The following is a 22,861-nucleotide window of genomic DNA, read 5'->3' on the forward strand; positions in this document are numbered from 1 at the left end:
GAATAAGAAAATAAAAAAGATATAAAAAATAGATAAAAAAATAAATTTTATAAAAAATGATAGCAATGAAAACGATTATATAAAGTATAATTTAAATAATATAGACACTGTTAAACTGATTCAGTAAAAATTCACTGCATTATGGGTAATCTAGTTGAAGGTTTTTGTTCAATCTTTATATATACCTACATATAAAGGGTATTTAAATATAGGTATACTTTTAAATTTATGTATATATATATATATATATATAATATATATGCACAATTAATCTTACTTGAATAAGATTTTTATAGCGCACACATCCAATGCAAACACACATGCAATGCAAAGGAGTTAAGATTTATGTGGCGCCAATGGCATTGCTGGAAGAATTATATTGAAATTTAACACTGGTCGAAATTTACTTTCAAGGTTTATCAGCAAAGTTATTTAAAATAATCCCTAGATTCTAAAATACCCCAAGGGCCAAAATGAATATATATTAAAGTATATATAATAATTATATTTTTCTTATAAATTTGACTCGCCGCTCTCATATATATTAAACAACATATGAAAAGCAATATTTTCTAATATAGCATGAATGATAATTTTATTTTTCTGGACTATTTGAAACAATTATCAATTTACCAAATCAAATTTACTTATTTTTAAACTCGCATATGACTACATGATTAGCTTATTTTGTTTATTATGAGAAGTTCATGAATAGAAAACAATAGCATCGATAAAATTAAAAATACAACAGGTAATTTTTGAATTGATTATATTAACCAATCGAAAAGGTCGAGTAAAAGGTCAAACAGAATGTGTGGACACCTGCTTTAAATACTTTGTAGACTTTTGGAAAAAATATAAATTCCTATACATATAAAAGAAGTTAAAAACTTTTTAGAGTAGCCATTATTATTTACTTTCTTTCTTATAAAAATATTTAACATTGTTCATGCCTTAATTTTTTACAACAGCTTTTATTTCCGCCGATTATGAAATGTTTCAATTTAATTTATTTTTAACAATCAGAATCAAATAAGATTCGAAGTGCTACATAGATAAGTTGTAACAAAGAAATTATAGTAATAATTAAAATGAATAAGAAAAATAAAAAAGATAAAAAATAGATAAATAAAAATAAATTTTATAAATAAAAATGATAGCAATGAAAACGATTATATAAAGTATAATTTAAATAATATAGACACTGTTAAACTGATTCAGTAAAAAATTCACTGCATTATGGGTAATCTAGTTGAAGGTTTTTGTTCAATCTTTTATATATACCTACATATAAATGGGTATTTAAATATAGGTATACTTTTAAATTTATGTATATATATATATAATATATATATATATATATATATGCACAATTAATCTTACTTGAATAAGATTTTTTATAGCGCACACATCCTTAAATGCAATGCAAAGGAAGTTAAGATTTATGTGGCGCCAAGGAAACATAAAAATAGCACAAATCGCAATTTAAAACCAAATAAAAATGGCAAGTTTAAAACTAACATTTAAAATTCTTATATATTATTTAGTTTAATTAAAATTAGTTGTCATATTCCATATATCCTTCCACATTCTGTATAACTTTCTTAATTAATGTACGAATAAAACTTTATTTAATATATTTATGTTTTTGTATTATATATTTATATACATCTTCGTCATGTTTTTTATAATATTTATATTTATATTAAGATTTCTCATTACATTTTATTATCTTATAACTATATATAATATATATTTATCACATATATTCTTGAATACACACATCGCACAAACTTAATGAATATATTTACAAGATACACATATTCAGATTCATAAATAATTTTTACTACATGGCAAGATCAAGTTATTTTTTACTAGTACGGTGGATTTTAATACAAATCATAAGATTTTAATAAATAAATACATTATATTCTGTATACATTCGACTGAATATAAATAGCAGTAAGTTATTAGAAATATTATGTCGCACTTTCGATCAAATGTGAAAATATAAACTAATATTGTTATTGCATTATTCTTGAGAATTCATCAGTAAACGAAATGAATTTTTCTCACTATATATATTAATAATTTATGCAATTTGAACGTGAGTGCAACATAAAATATTCAAATAATGAATAAATAATTATAACAATATTTTTCATTTTAGAATTTTAATACAAATTGGACAAGTTAGATAAAATTCAATTATGTATTGCATTCTTTCCTGTAAATTTACAAACGCTATATTTAATTCAAACCTAAATAACTGTTAGTATCTTGAAGATAACAAGTCATATTTTCTTATCTCAATGAAAAAAAACTTTTTTTAAATTATAATTACCATATCAGCCAATAATGTTTACAGAAGAAAAATAACATCTTGCGCAGTGATAACTACATACTTTGAATTCAACAGTCTGCAACAGATTGATAACAAATGTTCCTATTTATATATAATTAATAAAAAAACGGTCGTAAGTTATAACGATTTGAATATTCCGATAACTTAATACAAATAAATTGTACAATGTAGGCAATTAATTATTGATGAAATAATATTATGAAATGTAACCATGATATATTGGAAACGATTATTTCAACATTTTTGATTGATCTAATTTAATATTTATGGCTTATTTCAAACAGTATAAATAATTTTGAGACTAACATCAATCTTTATAATATTACAATAGGTAGACTATTCACACAATAATATGCAAATTTGAATTTTTAAACTAAATTGTATTTTATTCCATTTTTCGGAAGTGTAGTTCAATACTATTGACATGCGAAATAATTTGAATACTTTACTTATATATAATATTTAATTTTAATATTGCACCTTTAAAAAGTTTTACTTGTAACGGCAAGAGGAATTCTGATGAGCTCTTCATAAAGTATACAACATAAAATATCTTCTATATTTATATATACATATGAGGATTGGTCAGATTGACGGCAACAAGATATTTAAAAAAAATTAACATTAGTTTTATAAAAATCCACTTTGCCGAAGAACTCATGCTCGGACTTGAATTAGACTAACAACTCTACATAGACTCTATTAGAAGTTTCATCAAATTTCTATATTAATGAACATGAGATTCTTGTAAGTTAATATTTAGATTTTGACTTTTTCGACTCTTTCATGAACAGCTCATTTTAATTCCCATTACAAATTTGAGTGTCAACGTAAATTGCACGACTGCTGCGATATGAATCAATTGTCCATTCTACTAGATGCAAAATTAGAGCAACTTGTTTAGTTAATTTATAGATTCATTGAGAAATATATAATATATGAGCAAGTCCATAAATTATTAATATATGACGTATAACATGTATGTCGATTTTGTTGTTATTCAAACGCCGATTGGCACTAATGTTATTGTTTGTGCGCAGTACTTTATATTTCAAAGTCCGCATTGAAATATCTTAGTAAAACATTTTTAGATTTTTTTTGCAATTAAGTAGAATGGTTTATCAGTTGCAATTGCAAAATATGTATCAAATGTAGTCGGTATTGCAAATTAATCAAATTATTATCACCCACTTTTTAAAATTGATTCCTTTACTACAATTGTTACCATTTTGTGAATATATTATCATTTACATAATTAGTTTTATTTTATTAATGAAACTAGCATGTTAACAGTATGAAACGCTTTTAATATCAGAATGATAACTTATCATTGGTATCAATGAACTCACAGATAGCAACACCATTAATTATACAATAGGAGTGTAGTCGAATCATAATCATCATAAGATTTGTCACCTTTATTTGCCATGAACTATATTTGGATGCAACTATTTGTAATACTTATGAAAAACTTATATTGTATATAGTATTCAATTTATATACAATTTTGATGCAGACTACTTGTGGTTCATTTTACGTCATGATTATGTTGTGAATTTTCGTAGTTTATGAACTATATTTGGATGCAACTATTTGTAATACTTATGAAAAACTTATATTGTATATAGTATCCAATTTATATACAATTTTGATGCAGACTACTTGTGGTTCATTTTACGTCATGATTATGTTGTGAATTTTCGTAGTTTAAAGAGCAGTACTTATAAATATTTTTTATAGAGCAGGTTATATCCTGGATATAATTTAAATATTTTTATAAAATATCTTCAGTCTTGTATTAAATTATTTTTTATAAGTAAAGCTGCATTATCTACACAATTTCTACCAAATTTTGTTGCAATAAAAATGATGCACATAGTTTCATAACAATAGTTTTCACTGGTACAAAAGTTTTAAAATTACAAATATATACAAATAGTCTATCAATCACTGAACTTCATTTCATCCATCTGCATCATAAATAATTCTACCTAGCTTACACGCTCCGCCTTGCTAAATTTTAGGGCAATTCAGTTATGTACACGCCGTTGTCCGGACATCAGGCGCCTGAGAGTTGTCTCCATACCGTGTGTCACATGGTCGACATATAAGGCCAGGAGAAACTGCTCCCAGATAGAAGCATGTCTCTAATTAAAGGTCTCTATTGGTGTTTTACCGACCAGTCGGACGAAGAATAATTGTTCTATGACTTGGCTGGACACTGTCCGAAGGGAAGGTAGCCTCAAGAGCAGTTTTCCAAACCGGGTAGGCTGGTTCGGATACTGCGTCCTGCAGTATTCTTCTAGGGCGCATTGAGATTTCTCTTGAAGACTTTCGATGTGTGTCACATCGGATAAACCACAAGCATCTGGAAGGAAGATAAGAATGATTAAATAACAAATCGATTTTATGATTTATTTCTCTCTATACTTAAAATTTTCTCGTTTTCAAGAAACACGTGTTTTTCCTATATATATTTGCTATGTTTTAAAACTATAGAGGATATAGTAAGCTTCTTCAAGTTCTTAATATATATAACTGTATTAGGCCAATTAGGTTACTAAAACGGCTCTAAGAAAAAACGTACTAGAGAGGTATGTTATGTCCTTCGAACATCATTAAGCACTTTCTGGAAACGAGTTGTAAAACATTCTGAATTTGAACACGTGGTATACAAAATAACCGTACTGAAATCGACCATGAGAGTTATTCTATACAAAAATTCAACAAAATAAATCTTTATGAAGAAAGAAATTAATCGCATACTGTTAAATTCAATAAAAATGTTGGGCAACATGATATTACATGATGCTCAATTCGTAAAAAATGTAGTCTTTTGTATTAGGGCTTAAATTCAAAGGCTATTATCCTTTGAAATTTCATTTTAAATTAATGGACCGCTTCTGCCGTACAACAGACCAAGGCTATGTTATGTAGAACTTGCCGTACTAGATCGTTCTAAATATTGGCAAAAGCCATGTGGGTGCTTTGCAGTCAGTAGTTTTTCTCAGGTTGTCAGATAGACACCTAGCCTAGAAACCAAAAGATAGAAAACAGCAAATACATGAAATTTTGACAGTATTTAGTACAATTCAATAACATAATGTATGCATGTTGAAGCGTAACATGCAGTGGCGGATTAATTTTACTGCCGTCCTAGGCCCTATCTAATCAGGCGCCCTTTTTAATAGACAAAATTTTACTTTTTTATTTAAATAGTTTATTTTAAACTATTTAGATATAATTTTCAATTTCTCGTAGGGTCAGTTATAGTAATCGCAAAAGAATCCAAAATAATTTTCTGCATATCTCACGTTTTAAGTCCATCTAAGCATATTGGCATTCCTTTAAAAATATGATTTATATTTCGTCGACGTTTTATTAAAAACGGCTGAATCGATAAAATATGTGAACCTTAGAAAACGAATCTTATCTTCATACGTTAAGTTATATTATAAGTTAAAAAAAATGCCAATTGATTATCAAAAATAATCATTGGACATAAGCATACCAAATTGTTAGATATTTTAGTTTAGAATATACGAAATTTTAGGAGAAAAATATTTTTATATCCGAACAAATAAATGAATTTTAAATGATCACTAAATAACAATTAATATATTATGTTAATTTGCCATGGTTTTTCGCCTTGACAAAGTTACAAAAAATAAACTATAGTTAAATATTTGAAAATCTGAAAAAATGGCGGCCCCCCAAATTGTGGCGCCCAAGGCCCGGGCCTCACGGGCCTATGGGTTAATTCAGCACTGGCAATATGGCCTTGCCATAACATGAGCCTTTTCACCGGCAGAATCGGTACATAAAATAGTGTTACTTTCGAATGGACAAACGCAATTCTTTAAAATCTTTATAATAATAAAATCTATAATAATGAAAAAATATCACTATTACATCTCATTCTTTCATGTAATTTCTGATACAGTACCTATCTCCAATCCTTTTCTAACTTATCTAAATCTCCAACATGAATTTGATTTTATCACTTCTGTCTTTGGCATCGATCTAATCGTAACGATTTTTATTTGCATTCGCACATTTTGCACACGGGTCTGGGATGCTATTGCCTAACGCTGCTTATCCCTTTTGTGGAAGTTATCTTCCTGGCTTTGGATTTTCTTGTCTCTGGTCGCTTTGGTAGGATTAGAACGAAAACGGTACCCGATTGCGGAAGATATATTTATGAGAGCGGGATTTGAATAGATAGATCAGAGATCGCTAAACTTGGATAGAAGAAATAGAGAGAAAATACGAAATGAAATCCAAATATATAGAGGAGGACAAAGATGCAAATTTACTATTGTGGTTCAATATCTATACAATGAAGAAATATACCGAAAAATATGTTGTAATACTAGTTTTGTATGCATATAAGTCATAGGCTTTATATATACATGTAGTATAAGGTCTGTGATATAAGTGCTTTACAATGCAATATATTTTGCCAATCTTAATAGCTGCCATAAATGACCTCTAGATTTTTACCGATATAGTAGACAATTGTTTTTACAAACACAAGAAACTTTAATTTTTTTATTTTATTATTTTATTTATTGATTGCTGATATTTATGGTTGAACAACAGCTGATATACACAGCTTTGCAATAAAGAGATAACTAAATTGGACATTTCAAATGTCATCCAGAGTTTTATTTTAAAATACACAAAACATGTGCATTTCTAGTATTTAATTTATTAATATTTATTTGTAAAAATATTTAGGACCTTTTCCGATACAGTTGTTGCTTGTTTTTACACGAACTGCAGAATTTTATGCATAGATATTACTGATATGTTTTGTTCAAAAATAACTAGCGCACAAAAATATATAAGATTTTATAGACAACAGAAATAACTGAATTTGATTAAATTGAACTCCTTTTGTTGGTCGTGTGGAAACATGTGGAATGTATGTACCGAATCATTCTCTTAAAATTTTCAAATTAATTTCTCTGTTGTAAAAATTATGATTGCTGTTTTACGTTATAATTGCTACTTGCTTTTACAATTATTCCTCTTCTTTACCAATAAAATTTATGATTTGTTTATTTTGATAAAGTTGTTGTTGATACTTTACGTTCAACAATAGCTGAGATAAAAAGGAATAGTAGAATGATATAACTAAGTTTGATTTTATTATATGTTGATTACCTTTCGCAATAAATTAGCAATGTAGTACTGCTGTCGAGTGTTTCGTTGTAAAACAAATTGAACCCGTTAGATAGAAGGCGAGAATCGATTTCCTATTCGGTTTGTAGTTTGTACAATGTCCTCTTTACAGTTGTTTCTTTGCTTCAGAAAAAGCAAAACTTGTACAGAACTAACATTTGTATAAGTTGAGTTCCCAACATGAAACTTGGTTTATAAGCTGACCAGGATGATTTGTCTTCGTCACTTAACAACTTCAGTGTATGGTGATGGAAATATGTTTTAAAGTTTACATTTAAAATGTGTATATCATAAAAGTGTGACTACATATACCAACTCTCATTATTTATTTATTTAAAATATTTACTTGCAACTTATTTACAAACAAATACTCATTAATAATAAATTGTTATATTCCCAGAGTTAACAAACTTGTTACTGATATCATTAATGCAAATGATTACGTGTGAACGGATTATAGTTTAGAATAATGGATTTAGAATATTTATACTATGTATTTATTCAGGGCGTATTTTAAGTAAAAATCAGCGCCAAAAACGACCAAAAATTGGAATATGACATTTGTAAAGACATAAACCACACGATAATGATTGCACAAATAAATCTACTGAATTAGTATCAATTCTAGTCAATGCACAAATATCAATTTCTGCTATATAGACGACCAAACTGACATCTCGTTATTGCAATGAGATTTCAAAATTTATAGTTAATTTACGACAAGTCTAACGGTGTATTCTAAGTGGTTTATTCAAAAAACAATAAATCATGTTTTGCGTTATAAGCAGAGACTTTTGAATACATGACTTTAAATGTCGATAAATAAATAAGCCACTTCGCGCTCCCAGCAAAGCCAAGAATCGTAAAAGTCTGCGGATGAGATCTCCCATCAAGGAGTAAAAGATAATAAAAAAATAATATATTTGACTAAGATTTATTATATTAATATAAGCTTAAGCCATAGCTAATACGTGTGCGAAAAACTAAAAGTTACCAGAGTATTTAGCAGTGTGTGTTGGTTTAATCAGAGTTTGCAAAAATGTTACGTCTCTCATGTGATGTTTAATCAAACCAGCAATCCCTTCACTTAAATCTCATTCCTTTATCAGTAGGATGAAATCGACATGCGATCCAGGGATTTGCATGCGACAATCCCGATATCCGTATTCACATACCCCTTTGGACTACTCATAGAGGTGTACAACTTTCAGCCATATAATCGATATGATCGATATATGTACCAATGTTTCATTAGAACACAAATTTTTATTATATGAAAAGGATAAATTAAAATTAAAACTAGAATAGAAAAATGTACAGATGACATTAATTTGTAGATTTGTCAATTTTTTATGGTGAAAAATTGATGGAGCAAATTATTATAATATTTAGTATTATGTGTTCTTGGTATGGCCGTGAGAACAATATAGTCAATAAGTTGAGAATAATGCAAAAATCAAAAGTAATATTACAAACATAAAGCCATCGCTTCCAATACACAACTGGTTCATAATGCTATTATTAATCTGCACAATAGTTAGATTTTATATTTAGAATAAATTAATCAATAGTACCTACCCTAAACCATACTGAATCGTAATTTATTGTAAGTATATAGTGTACCAACTGCATGTGCAAACTAGAGACTGCACCAACATTTATATAAACCATATCTTTATTATCCAAAATTGTTTTGATATATCTAAGAGTTACAGTGTTCCACAACAATGCCCATATGGTAATACTTCTGGTCAATTTGTTACAATGACAATGTAGCAAGTGCCCCAAGACTCAAAAATCTCCATTATTACACCACAATATCGATATTCAAAATTCTCACTATTTTCATCCCCATTTCGACGAATCGAGAGGAGCAGGGACGTATTCCCAGGGCTCTCATTGTCGTCGAATAATGGACTGTGATCGGTTTATTGTTGCGCCTGATTGCTTCCTAAGCTTCATTCTGTGTGTTCAGTAAACATTGTCACGTAAGCTTGATTACGTGAGCAGAACGAAGGCTCATATGTGCAATGAGAATGTAATTTATAGATGTTTGCAGTTTGTCTAATAGGTTTGACGAACGAGATTTGAAGTAAGAGATCTCGAGAGCAAAAGAAATAGATTTGAAAAAATAATTTAATTTTCTATAATATTTTCAAGTTAATGAAAATTTGACTAAGATTGAAATTAGAACTCTAGGGGATATATTGATGAAATAGTTGATATACAGATATACTTACTATGATATTTTCACAAATTGGTCTGTAAATAAAATAAAACAGGTTTTGATGAAGAAAACATACTAAAACCCTTATTAAATTGCATATATTTTAGATAGTGTTCTTAGCAGGGGTCGTTTGAAGTAATTTTGTCAGTAAAATTGGCCAAAACAATTTGAAGTTAAATTGCTATTCCATAAAGTTTCTCCGGGTTTTACCCCAAATTTATTCATAAATTTTTATTAATGACATAAAAATGTGACATAAATGATGTCAACAATGAAAACCTTATGTCCAATATATATTGGATGATTCTCATTCAGAAAAATCATATCTCCAACATCTAAATGCCTCCACTGCAACCCTTTTTTCGTTTTATATGCGAACATCGTCTTTTCTTCGATAAAAATGATAAAAATCTTGAAAAGGGTTGATAATGCTTCCTAATTTTCACAATTTAACGTATGCATTCAAATGTATATCATGAGATAAACAGAGTTTTGCAAATGGGAACACATATATGCAGATAAATAATATTTAGATTATTTATTATTTAATGTTTAGAAGCAATAATTAGTTGAAATAATTTGATGATTGTCGAATACTTTTATGTCCGTATTAAAATATATAAATAAGTAACAACAAGCAATAAAGTACAGTTTTGAAGTTCTATATTATCTAAGCATGTAAACTAAAGTATTAAAGGTTTGTTTTTTATACGAAAATGTTTTTTTAGGATTAGTAAATAAAATGGTTAATAATTCTAATTAGTTATAGATTAGGCCTAAAAGATACCTATAAAGCTTTAAGAAAAAACATTAATTAAGAATAACATTCTTTTTCTTGAGTTTTTTACAAGCTAATTGCTCTTGACGTCATATTCATCTTGAGCACAGCTCAGCAATTAACCGTTGATTATGTTGTGCACAGAAAAAATCATCTAATTAAAGACAATAACACAAAGCTCATATGACTTAACTAATGGAATGAATTTGTACTTGCCAATTCGACATGTACGGTATTTAAATTATCAATATTAGTTAGAAGGATTTTATAAAATTACGTATGACTAACCATCTTAAAAAGAAGTATTGACCAACAACACCAAAAATAATAAATATTAGAATGAATAAGTTAGAAATAAATGGGATGAAAACGATTAATTCACTTAAGTTTATTGTATAAAATTCACGTGCATCTAATAGGAGTTACTATAAAAAAGGTTATTGCACCGTGATCTCAAATTATGATATATATGCGATAAATAATTACATTTAGAGCCATTTAAAAGGACAACGCCCGTATCTAACCAGATGTAATTGTCGCACGAAGATATCTGATGTGCAGTACCAGCCGTAGAAATGGTACCAAATAGTAGAAGAGCTGGAAGATATAAACATAATAAAATTGTTCTCAGTCGATATCGATTTATCAAATTACTTAATAATTTTGTCCTAAAAACATTGAAACAGACTTATACAGTTCTTTCATTATTCATTACCTGAGATATTTTAGAATCCACGATTTTCTAATGAACTCACTGATGAGTTTAATTGAATTATTTTTAAATATATCACGAATTCCAACAAGAAGAATCACATTTATAATATGCAAATTGCTCTACATCTAAAAAAAATCAAAACATGTTGGCAATCATAATCAACATTTTAGTCAAATCAAGTGATTCCAATTAGACTCCAATGTAATTCCAGTAAGACTCATTTTATTGACCAAACATTTACGAATAAAATAAAGTGTAATACGAATTTATAGCGTTGATAATGCATTCTAATTTGCTAGCATTTTGTCATACAACATTTTGTCATATTTATTGGGTGATTTAGGTAAATAAATAAATCGAGCTCACAGTATTATATGTAACGTCCCTAGTGCGTTGAGTTAATTACATAATTACACTAAACTCAGACTGAAATGAGATATTTAGAGCGAAGAACTTAAAAAAACTTGCAACACGTGTTCAAGGATAAAACTAATCGAAAAATTTATGTCAAATTAATTGTTATCAAAAATAACAACTAAATATTGAGGCAAATTTAAAATATCATAAATATAAGAATGTGATATGAATTGCTACATAAAAAATAAGGTATTAACCAAAAATAATGATTATAAAAAAAATCTGTGATCCATCTATCTAATCTACCAGCAGTTTCTAACAATTCCAGAGGTATTAATCAATCTCCACTTATGCAATTATGCTATTAGTCATTGGCATGAAGAAATATCAATTCACATGCATCAGCATATTAATTTTATTGCCTTTAACAGTTTCATTTTTAGATCAGTCGTCTGTAGTAGATGCCAAGGCATCTTCCAATTAGTACAAGACACCAATAACTCGTCTCTAATCATCAATATGACGCTTGTAATTCTAGAAGTCGTTTAAGATTTCAATGAATGAACATATAACTGGGAATTCAATGATTCTTTTGAACTCTTAACAGTGGTTTCTATTGTTTTTTTTAAAATAATCACATTTTGTGGTAGTGGATACGTAATACATAGATTAAAATGATGGAAAAGCCGGAAAGTATGTAATGTCTGAGCAATACATCCTTGCGTTTGAATGAATATTTAACACAAAATTTTAAAACTTCAATTTTGGTTTCTTTTTCAATTCAAATGACCACTGGCGTTCGTGCGTAAATAATAATTAAACCTATATATTTTTTGTATGTTTTTATGATCATATTTGCGACAACTTATTGGTTGATGAGCACATTTGCTGCGAATATATTTTATTAGCTTCTTTGTTTCATTCAACGTCGCACAATTGATATTTACGATTCTTGTTATTTCAAATGACGTCAAAGTTCTTGTTTGCTTGGGTGAGATTTGAACAACAGAGTCGCCATTTTAAATAACATATACCTAGTAATTATATACAAGTTTTTGGTCTGAATATAATAAAATTATTACTCCTGTCAATAATTATTTCACAGACTCATATGCATTTTAAAATCAATAGCATCAAATATCATATATTTTTTAAATGGTGTACATATCCCTTCACTGAGGTAAAGTAACGTTTCTAGAAGTATTGCTATTAAATGAAAAAAGATTATTTAGATAAAATACCCTCAATAATATGCTATAAAAGATATAATAGATAATGAAGAATATCATCACATGTGTGTTTACCATCTAATTTTCATATTATTATGTTTCCATTTTTGAAGTTCGAATCTGTACGATCCAAAGAGTTTAAGAACGGTATCAATTAGACATCTGTCTATGTAAAGACTCATTGAAATAGAATGGTTTTAATTCGTTTTGGAATGTGTCGCTGGCTCGTTTCATTGCTTCAATTAATAAAAGAGATTCAATCGTGTCCCAGCATTGGGCCCCCATGATGGGCGGGTGGAACGGGCGCTTGATTAGCATTAATCATGTTTATTCGTACTCGGTTTATTAAGCGCTCATGAAATACGCAGATAAACACTTTTGTTCATTCGCTTCGTTAGATTGGCTGTTGGAGTGAAAGGCATAGAGTTTATTAATGATTTCATTATTATTATTTCCTCAATATAAAATAATTTTAAATGAATTCCAAAATTTTAATATTCATATGGAAGCGACCTTTACAGACTATAATTACGAATGTTTCAAGTACATTTGACTTTTGACTTTTTTTTAAATATGACCCAGAGTTATACGGATATCTGAATTTTACATATTTTTCTATTTTGCCATAATTTTATAATGCTTGTTCATGAAAGTTTTATTCATCCTTCCTTTTCTGTCGCACTATGTAACATTTAAGATTAAATAAAATGCTTTACATACATTATCTATAGCACAAATTTACACAAAATTTTTAGACTTTTAATATTCTGAGACATTAATATTTACTGAACATACTGTTTCACTAAAAACATGTTTTTTGGAAATAGTTTTTTAAAAATCGAAAGACTTTTGCTTCAATGTAAAAAAATAGGCCTTTAAGTTTACCTACGTTTAAAAGCTTCTATTTAAATGAATTTATTAAGCTGTTTACAAATTAGCCCTTTACGTGATTACTATTACTATTATATTCTAAAATTTAATATTTACAATTCAATACTAATTTCGCACTCATTTTAGTAGAAATAAATAACTTTATGTACATTAATATTTTTGGAATAAAGTAATCTGGCGAGGATAAATCGCTTTCCAATATTGAATTTGCATATCTCATTTAAACATTTATATCTTTGCAATATAATTTTTACACTATGACCTGTTTTGGTCTTTCACATGAGCTTTTTTACTGTTAACCGTTTTTATTTTATTTTTAAAAAATCTAAATTCTAAGCAATATTTATTACATTTATATATTAGGGTACGTAAATAATAAATACAGGAACCCAAAGCAAGCATAAACTTTGTCTCTTCGAAATACCTTAGAAGAACCGTGTGGGTGTAGAGTTCGTTCTCTAAAACGCTTGTAATATATTATTTTCTATTACGTAAAATCGAGCTATCAATGTATTAATTATATTAATATACGAGGTCTGTTCAAAAAGTTTTCGTAATTTTCGTTTTTTTCAAAAAAATATTTATTTATTCGTCTACATTAATGTGGTCCCCTTCAAAGTAGTCCCCCCCAGATATAATACACTTATGCCAGCGTTTTTTCCAATTTTCGAAGCACCCTTGATATTCACTTTTTGATATGTCCTTGAGCACTCTCGGCGATTTTCTTCAATCGAGGAAAACCGCCGTCCTTTCATGGGTCTCTTCAACTTTGGGAATAGGAAAAAGTCACACGGAGCCATATCTGGTGAATTTTTGCACTTTGCAACACTTTATTTCATTTTTTACGCAAAATTTAATACAAATTCTTTGACTTTTTCAATTCTTCCATTGTAAAAATCGCCGAGCTCAGAAAAACACGTCGAACCTTAGCGACTACTACAGACAAAGTAAACAGTGAATATAGCTGAAAATTTCATCATACTTTAGGGGCATGTATACCAACACAATAAAAAAAAAATTTTGACAATCAGACACTCCAGACCCGCGAAATTCAATTATTAGTAATTCCGGGTACTTTTTGAACAGACCATGTATATTATATATTACACCAAAATATACCCCTAACTGATTGTCTGATCCATCTCGATACGAATAAACCTACCATAAAAAATGTAATAACAAAATCAGCGCATAAATATGAAAAAAAAGCTCAAAAGTCATTCAAATTCATAGCAAGCTCCTTACAAACAGAAAACTATCGTCGTGGACTAAAAACAAAATCGCCACATGATTTGAGTAATCAATTTTCCTGATAAAGATTGAAATAACTTAGTTATTATTTATATTATAATATTTATTAGTTATTATTTATAAGAAAATATTTAAGTTTATATTATTATCATTAAAACGAATGTCATTATGATATACAATGTTCCTTAACTGGACAGTTGTAAATATAGTAGTAAATAAAAAAAATGTAATAAAAATTAAGGTATGAACAATCATACATACACGCACACACACATATACAATAATATTTGTGCATGATTTTATTAAAAACGCATAATTTTTTATCTATCTATGTATAATCATAGTATTTATTTATTATTTATGGATAAACAATGTCCATTCTTTGTGGATCTATAAACTTAATACTTTTATAGTTACATATTTGCATATAACCCATGATTTATATATGAAATTCAACTCAATAGAAACTTTAGGTCGATAGCTTTCGTCTTTCTCTATAGTAACTTTGTCTAGAATGACCGAAAACTCTGCTGGGCAGGGTCAAAGGTGAACCGCAGCGCCAATGGCATCGGTCCTTCGGTCGACCCTTGAACTGCTCCCCGCCTACGCGTAGACCGCGTTTCGAGCTTTACAGCACGGCTACGCGTAGCCCCGCATGGCGCGTGCGCCCAATTGACATACGAGCTCGTTCGATTGCTTCGCCGCCGTTAGTGATTATTTTGTCCTCACGATAATAGACACATTCAAAAGAACAAAAATGCAAATGCTAGAAAATGAGAGAAATTTATGGTCTCAAGTGTTATTAGTGTAATTTAAAAAAAATAAAACATACTGCCTTCAGCATGTCATCGACTACAGTTTTTTGCTATAATTAAATAAGGGCTCTTGGACATTCTTGTTTACAAGTGAAATGAATCTGAACATTCTATATGATAAAATACACTATTCTAGGTCTTCGTTAGACTGCTATTTATCCCACAAACTTCAGTCGATTTTAAAAATGTGACTTCAAGATGAATTGATCTAGTATAGACCATCGTTTTTTGCAATTTTTTTATTATAATTTCAATTGCATTCTTGTGATGTTTACATTCTTGGGATGTTTGCTCTTTGATATAAGTATTTTTATTAATTCAGATTAAATTTGATAAATTTTTAAATTAAATTTGTTTTAATCAGCAAAATTTGCTTCTTAATGTTACAAATCTTTTACCCAGGAGTGATTTCATCATGTCTTAATTTTTACATATATTAAAATATATTACTGCAAGCCCGCATTCGACTACATTTTTCACAAACAACGTTTTTGGAATTGTTTACAAAAATGCTACAAATTAAAATTAATCTAGTTTAGACCATCACTTTTGTAAATATTTTTTATAATTTCGAGCGTACTCTTGTTTTGTTCTACACTTGTACATACCGTTCTTCAAATGTTTGCTCTTTTGCATAGGTAGGTACTTCTACAACATTCACACAATTTAAAAGTGTGAATTATATGATCAGCACAATTGGCTTTTTATTACCCACATGCCTCGTAGTAAAGTGGTATGAATCATGGTTTCTACTCTGTAATTGATCTAAAAAAGGACAATTTGGTAAGTTTTTGGACCCCGTTAACTCAATAATAAGTGCGCCTGGGCTTAAGTGCTTTTGCTAAAAGCACAACGCGACCCAATATCTTGTTCACCCTCGAAATTTGCTAGATAAAAATTAGAACCGGCAAAAAACACATTTAAGAATTATATTTTATTCACTTACAATTGTACTTTAGCACTTTTTTATTTTAGCTCTTATAGTTTTTTGTATATATAAGAAACATAACATGTAAAAGAGCTACAGACAAATAAAGCAAATTTTCAAATTAAAATTAATTATAAAGAAGCTGATCACCTAGAAGCACCAGATCATTTTTTTGTATATATAAATTAAATACGTTTAACTTAAAAATAAAATTATTTAATATTTATTAGTTTAAGCTGCACATATTTATATACTATCATATAATTTTTTTCATTTTTATATGAGTAATCTAGTATATAAGAAATATTGTATTTCTTATATAAAATTCAAATATTAAAGTATTGTTCATTGTTCTTATTGGAAATATCGAAATCATCAAAAAGTAAACCACTTTGATATGCTTCCAATACAGTAGTCTATACTGTAAATCTAAGTAGATCATTAATAACAGTATTAAAGAAACTGTTAGACTTAAAATAAAAATATAAAAAGTACAATATCATATCATATGAAGTCATGTAGAAAGCAATTTAATGACAACCGCATCAAATTGATCAAAGAAAACCCTTAAAACTTTCAACTACTAAATCATCACGGCACATTATGATTTTGAGCCATATAAATATATCGCTCTTATATTGCACAGTACTAAAAATCGTTTCGGCCTTTTGTTGATGAGAAGTACCTAATTTTCCTAAATCATTGCACCGTTCATAACACGTCGTAAACTCTTCTCTGTCGTAAAAACTTCGCGTAAAATATGACAAAGGATTGAATAATATTATATACAATAAAGCGTGAAACAAAGGCTAAGAAATAGTAGTGGAACGAACTTGATAACAAGATATATGAAAAGCTTAGTTCACATGGATACCAATAGCTTGAAACCTCCAAAATTATGAAAAAAAAACAAGATAAATATAAAGGAATTTTATACATATAACAAATATCAGGTTGTCAAATATCTCCCTTCCGCCTTTTTGTATTATAAACCAATAGCAAAAAAGCGGAAGGGAGATATTTGACAACCTAATATACACCTAGTTGAAATGTTATATTTTAACTAGGTATATTTTTGTATAATTTATAATTTATGGACTTTTATTTATATTATTTTATTTTAAAAATCAAGTGCCGCAAATTAAAAATTTCATTCTTATAGACTGTTCTAACATTTGAAAAAAACTAAATAGATGAAATCTAGTTTTGATCCTAAAACGGGGAGATTCCATCTAATCTACATATTTCCATCATACATAGACCACTAATAATAAGAATTCGTAACAGTAAAATAATAGAAATATATAAGAAAATCTCAGTTTGGTATTTATAATTTTGTATAAATGCAATATTAATAAATTTTGTTAAAAAAATCGTTTCAAAAACCGTGTAAGATCGAAAACGTGTAAAACGAGTACCGTGTAAAATGAGAAATAGATGTATTAAATAGCAAGGACATTTTTTATTTGTAAAATATGGAATTTTTCTTCTCTTATTGATATTATTTTATTTTTAGAATTAAGAATTGTAAATCGAGCTCACAAAAATGCAATAGCATTGTAACCCTTTCTGACTGCGATCTGTATATTGTCCCTCGGGATCTTCCCGTTTGTCTTACGGCAAATTATCTTCCATAGTACGACATAAATTAAATTACACTCTTCTTTGTTTAGAAAGCCCTTTTCATTTTAAATGTGATGTTCAATTTAAAAAAGTGCTTTTTTCATTTAACTGAAATAGATATATTAGGTTTTAAATGTAAATATAAATGATCACACTGTTAAAAGAAAATAAAAGCACTCGAGGGTAAAAGTTATACAAAAAACGAATTCAAACAGTATTTATGATCATACATAGGAATGTACTAAAAATTAATTAATAATTACGACAGTTCAAATTGAATTGATATTGTATCATTGAGAATTAAATTTATAAGAAAAATGACATTTTTCAACATCGGTTTTATCACAGAAAATAATTTCGAATATCTGTGCTGTGTACCTGCATAATAACTATCAATCAACAATCTTAAATTACCAACAATAAGGCACCGTTCCAAAAGCAATTAATGTTCCTGATAATTAGAAATTGTATTTTGTATAGGACGATTATGACTCACAAACTTGCTTCGCGTACAATATTGTACAGTTTTATTGGGCTTATTATTTCATAATGGCCGAGTAATATTGGTTAATTACAGTATAGCCCGTATCTGAATTACAAGAGTAATTCATTCTATGCAATTGATTTAATTCCCTAGCAGCAATTATGTAAATAACTATAATTGTAATTTTTTAATTTAGAAAGTCTGAGTGCTATGCTAATTAATTTTAAAACAATTAATGAACCCAAATAATTGTTTCAAAACTTCAAGTATTGTAGTAAAAGTCATCGCATTTAACAATTCTCAAATTAATTATATGACAATAATTAGAAAAATATATCATTTTAGAGAGAGAATTAATCATAGTATTCTAGATCCTCCCCCCATAAAGTAATGCCTAACGGTGGTTTCTGGTTTAAATAGATGCAAGATTCTATTCGGTATTATACACAGACAGTATCGTGTTTGACATACCCAGACAAAAGACCCAGTCTGGGATGCACAAACGCACACACCAACACACACACATATATATACATATATATATATATATATATATATATATATATACATATATAATGTCCCTATTTCAAATTAGAGTCTCAAAAATTAGACAAAAGTATGCAGATTTTAGACACATATTATAAATTCGCAACTATTATTTTTATAAAATAGTTTCATGCTTCACAATGTTCACTATTTTCAATTTTATTTGTAATTTTTGAAAATATTTTTCTGAATTATATTAGAAATAAAGATAGCTAGAATTATTTTACAGACTTTGTCTAAATGACCACTGGCAGCATATTTATTTATAAACATATTAGAATATATTTGGTATTCAATAGGTAGAATACGGATAAAATCATGTTAACAATCATCATTAGCAACAATCATTATAAGACATTAGAAATTTATTTTTGCGTAATATATCCCAGAACTCAACGTCAAGCCGTAACGAGGTGATAGTATAAATCGTAATTATAATTAAAAAATTTAGAAAAAAAAATTATACCGAATGGTTTGAAAATTATGAGCTTCTAACCTAATTTTTTGGTTATTATAGACATTTTTCTATTATTTTTGATCATATAAACTTTGAAACCATAACAGTAAAAGCATTTTCAGGACCACAGTCAAAAAAATGACACACCAAGTCGAAGTTTTCTAAAATTAAGACTAGTTGGTAAACTATAAATTATAATTATTAGAACTGAAATAATATTTAATTTTATTAATCACCGATTGCTGATAAAAAAATTAAACTATAATATAAAAAAGCTTGTACATAATTCTTTCAACGATGTTTAACACTTTACCATTATTCATTCTCTCAACAATCGAATGGGGTTTTATTAAAACGAAAGAGCAAAATGCAGAATTCTATGTCGAACAAGCGGGGTAGTCTGCCGTGACAAGATTTCCGTTGCTCTCTCCGGGTTCGAGTACCAGGAATGGGCTGGACCGACGAAACGTGTAAATCACCGAGCTATGCGATACAAGCACCAGGAACGGTAATGTGCAATAGAGCTATGTGGACAGATTATAAAGAGCAACGAACGCATTTCATTCGGAATTATAAAACTGTTCGAATAATAGAAGCGTAATTAAAATATATAAGTATGATTCTAAATGAGTTGTTTATTAAATATTAATTAATTATTGCAATTATAAATTATATGATGTAATCATATAATATATAATAATCATTCATCGTGAAAAGTGCATTTTATGCATGTTATTTATATTGTTACTTGCTATTGATGTGCTTTTGATACTTATGTTAATTATCATCGTTATTATAAAGTGATAACAACCAAACAAATATAATTATAAATTAAAATTTGATTTTATATGAAAACAGTTGATTACATATTTTAATTAAAATATTGAAAATACCGATTTATCAATTTTATTTTTATGTATACATTGTATAAAATCGAATGGTTTTCAACTACTTTAAATCAATGTATTTTACCACTTTACAATCCTGGTTTAGTGCGCCAATTTTTGATGGAACTTGTCAACACTTTAGTACATTTTTTCTAGGAAGGATCCCGAAACTAAAACCATTTTCCAAGTTTTAAATTCATATTCCAACTAAAAGTATAATTCTAGAAAACTGAGAAAAATTATGATATTATTTTTATCTGTGGTCCTAGAAATATTATTCACGGATACGATTCCAATGTGATAAAATTTAAGCACAATAACTAAAAAGTCACAATTCCACAAAAGTTCTAGGTTGTATTTAACAGCTCATAATTTTCAAACAAAGTGAGATAATTTTTTTTCTAATTTGTTTAAGGGCATTTATGATCAGTACTCTCACTCCGCTCCGATTTGACGATGGGTTCTGGGACACACTCATAATCTTTACATTTTAACGCACATAGATAAAAAAATACCTATATATATTGTAGACACATAAACTTTTAAATATCCCGAGTCATGATTTTTCTTAAATTTGATGAATTATCAAAATTCTACATACTACTCTTACGTTTATAATATTTAATGACTAAATCGCATGAGAAATATAGCCACGTACTGTAAACCTGAAACATCTTAAAGCTAAGCTATCTTTGTCAGTGATAAATCAGTCATCATTAGACTAAACAGAAAAAAATCGCTGAATACCAATAAATTCCATTTTATCATATTCCAACTAAAAGTCTTAATTCTTGAATACTTAAGACAAATATGATATTATTTTTAACTGTGGTCCTATAAAAATATTCACGGATACTATTCCAATGTGATAAAATTTAAGCACAATAACTAAAAAGTCACAATTCTACAAAAGCTCTAGGTTTCACTTAAAAGCTCATAATTTTCAAACAAATTAGATAATTTTATTTCTAATTTTTTTAAGAACGTAAGTACTCTCACTCCGTTTCCACTTGACGTTGGGTTCTGGGACACTCTATGTATATGTAATTAATGATCTTTATATTTTAACACACATAGATAAAAAATTTTCCTATACATATTATAGACACATAAACTTTTAAATATTCCAAGTTGTGTGTTTTTTTTTAAAAAAATTGATGAATTATCGAATTCTACCTACTACTCTTACATTTATAATATTTAATGGCTTAATCGCATGAGAAATATAACCACGTACTATAAACCTGAAATATCTTTAAGCCAAGCTATCTTTGTCAGTGATAAATCAGTCATCATTAGACTAAACAGAAAAAATTCGCCGAGTACCAATAAATTCCATTTTATCATCGGAATATAAATTCTAGACAACCGATAATCGATCGTAAAAATTAAAAACCGGCATGCGGAAATGAATGGTGATTGTCCCGGTTATGAATTGGATTTTCTCGCTGATAGTGTCACTACTATTTATATTGAGTTTCCATAGCTCTATACACATGGAACTATGTCCATTATTCATAGGATCAAAATATTGCAGAACTTTGCACTCGCACTGCCGCCATTCGCCATTCGACGTGTATGTCGTTTGAGATATTGTAAATTATAGAGTGATTGATAAACCAATAATAAATGCATAATGCAAATACAGTCGATTGATATTTATAATTTACATTTGAAAATAGTTTATATTAAAACATATTCCAATACTCTTATCTCACATTTACTCATTTCTTTTCAACTTCCAGGGATTTTTAACAAGAAACAGTATATTATAATGAAAACAAATCAAAAATTTTGCCAGGTTTGCCTAAATGTGAATAGATTGGATTGAATTATTAATAAGAAACTTGAAGTCATATACCTCCAAATTAATAAATAAAAGTATATCTAATAAGCTTACAAATATTTCAGATAACATATAAATGTCATTGTGTGATATTATTTTAATTAATTTAATTTTAAAATAGACTAAATTTATAAATAACATTTAGTTTATATAAGGCACCACATTTTAATATTAAATCTAGAGTTGTATTTTTAATGAAAATTATTTTTATAAGATTGGTACAAATTTAAAAAAAATTGAAGCTAGTATGCAATAGAAATTTAAATTTTGTTTTG

General features: G+C 28.1%; 1 protein-coding gene across 1 annotated transcript in view; it reads right to left on the reverse strand.

Moving 5' to 3' along the window:
* Positions 1 to 4,165: 4,165 nt before the first annotated feature.
* LOC113363942 (COUP transcription factor 2-like) overlaps positions 4,166 to 22,861 on the reverse strand; it is a 134,016-nt gene continuing 115,320 nt past the window's right edge. Inside the window, 2 exon segments of the mRNA XM_026606421.1 lie at positions 4,166 to 4,520; positions 4,522 to 4,733. Coding sequence (XP_026462206.1) covers positions 4,458 to 4,520; positions 4,522 to 4,733 — 275 coding nt within the window. The 3' untranslated portion in view covers positions 4,166 to 4,457.

The sequence above is a fragment of the Ctenocephalides felis genome, unplaced genomic scaffold, assembly GCF_003426905.1.
Source record: "Ctenocephalides felis isolate EL2017-DRISC unplaced genomic scaffold, ASM342690v1 CF-g0.4_SCAFFOLD_00845, whole genome shotgun sequence".
In the NCBI taxonomy this organism is placed as follows: Eukaryota; Metazoa; Arthropoda; class Insecta; order Siphonaptera; family Pulicidae; genus Ctenocephalides; species Ctenocephalides felis.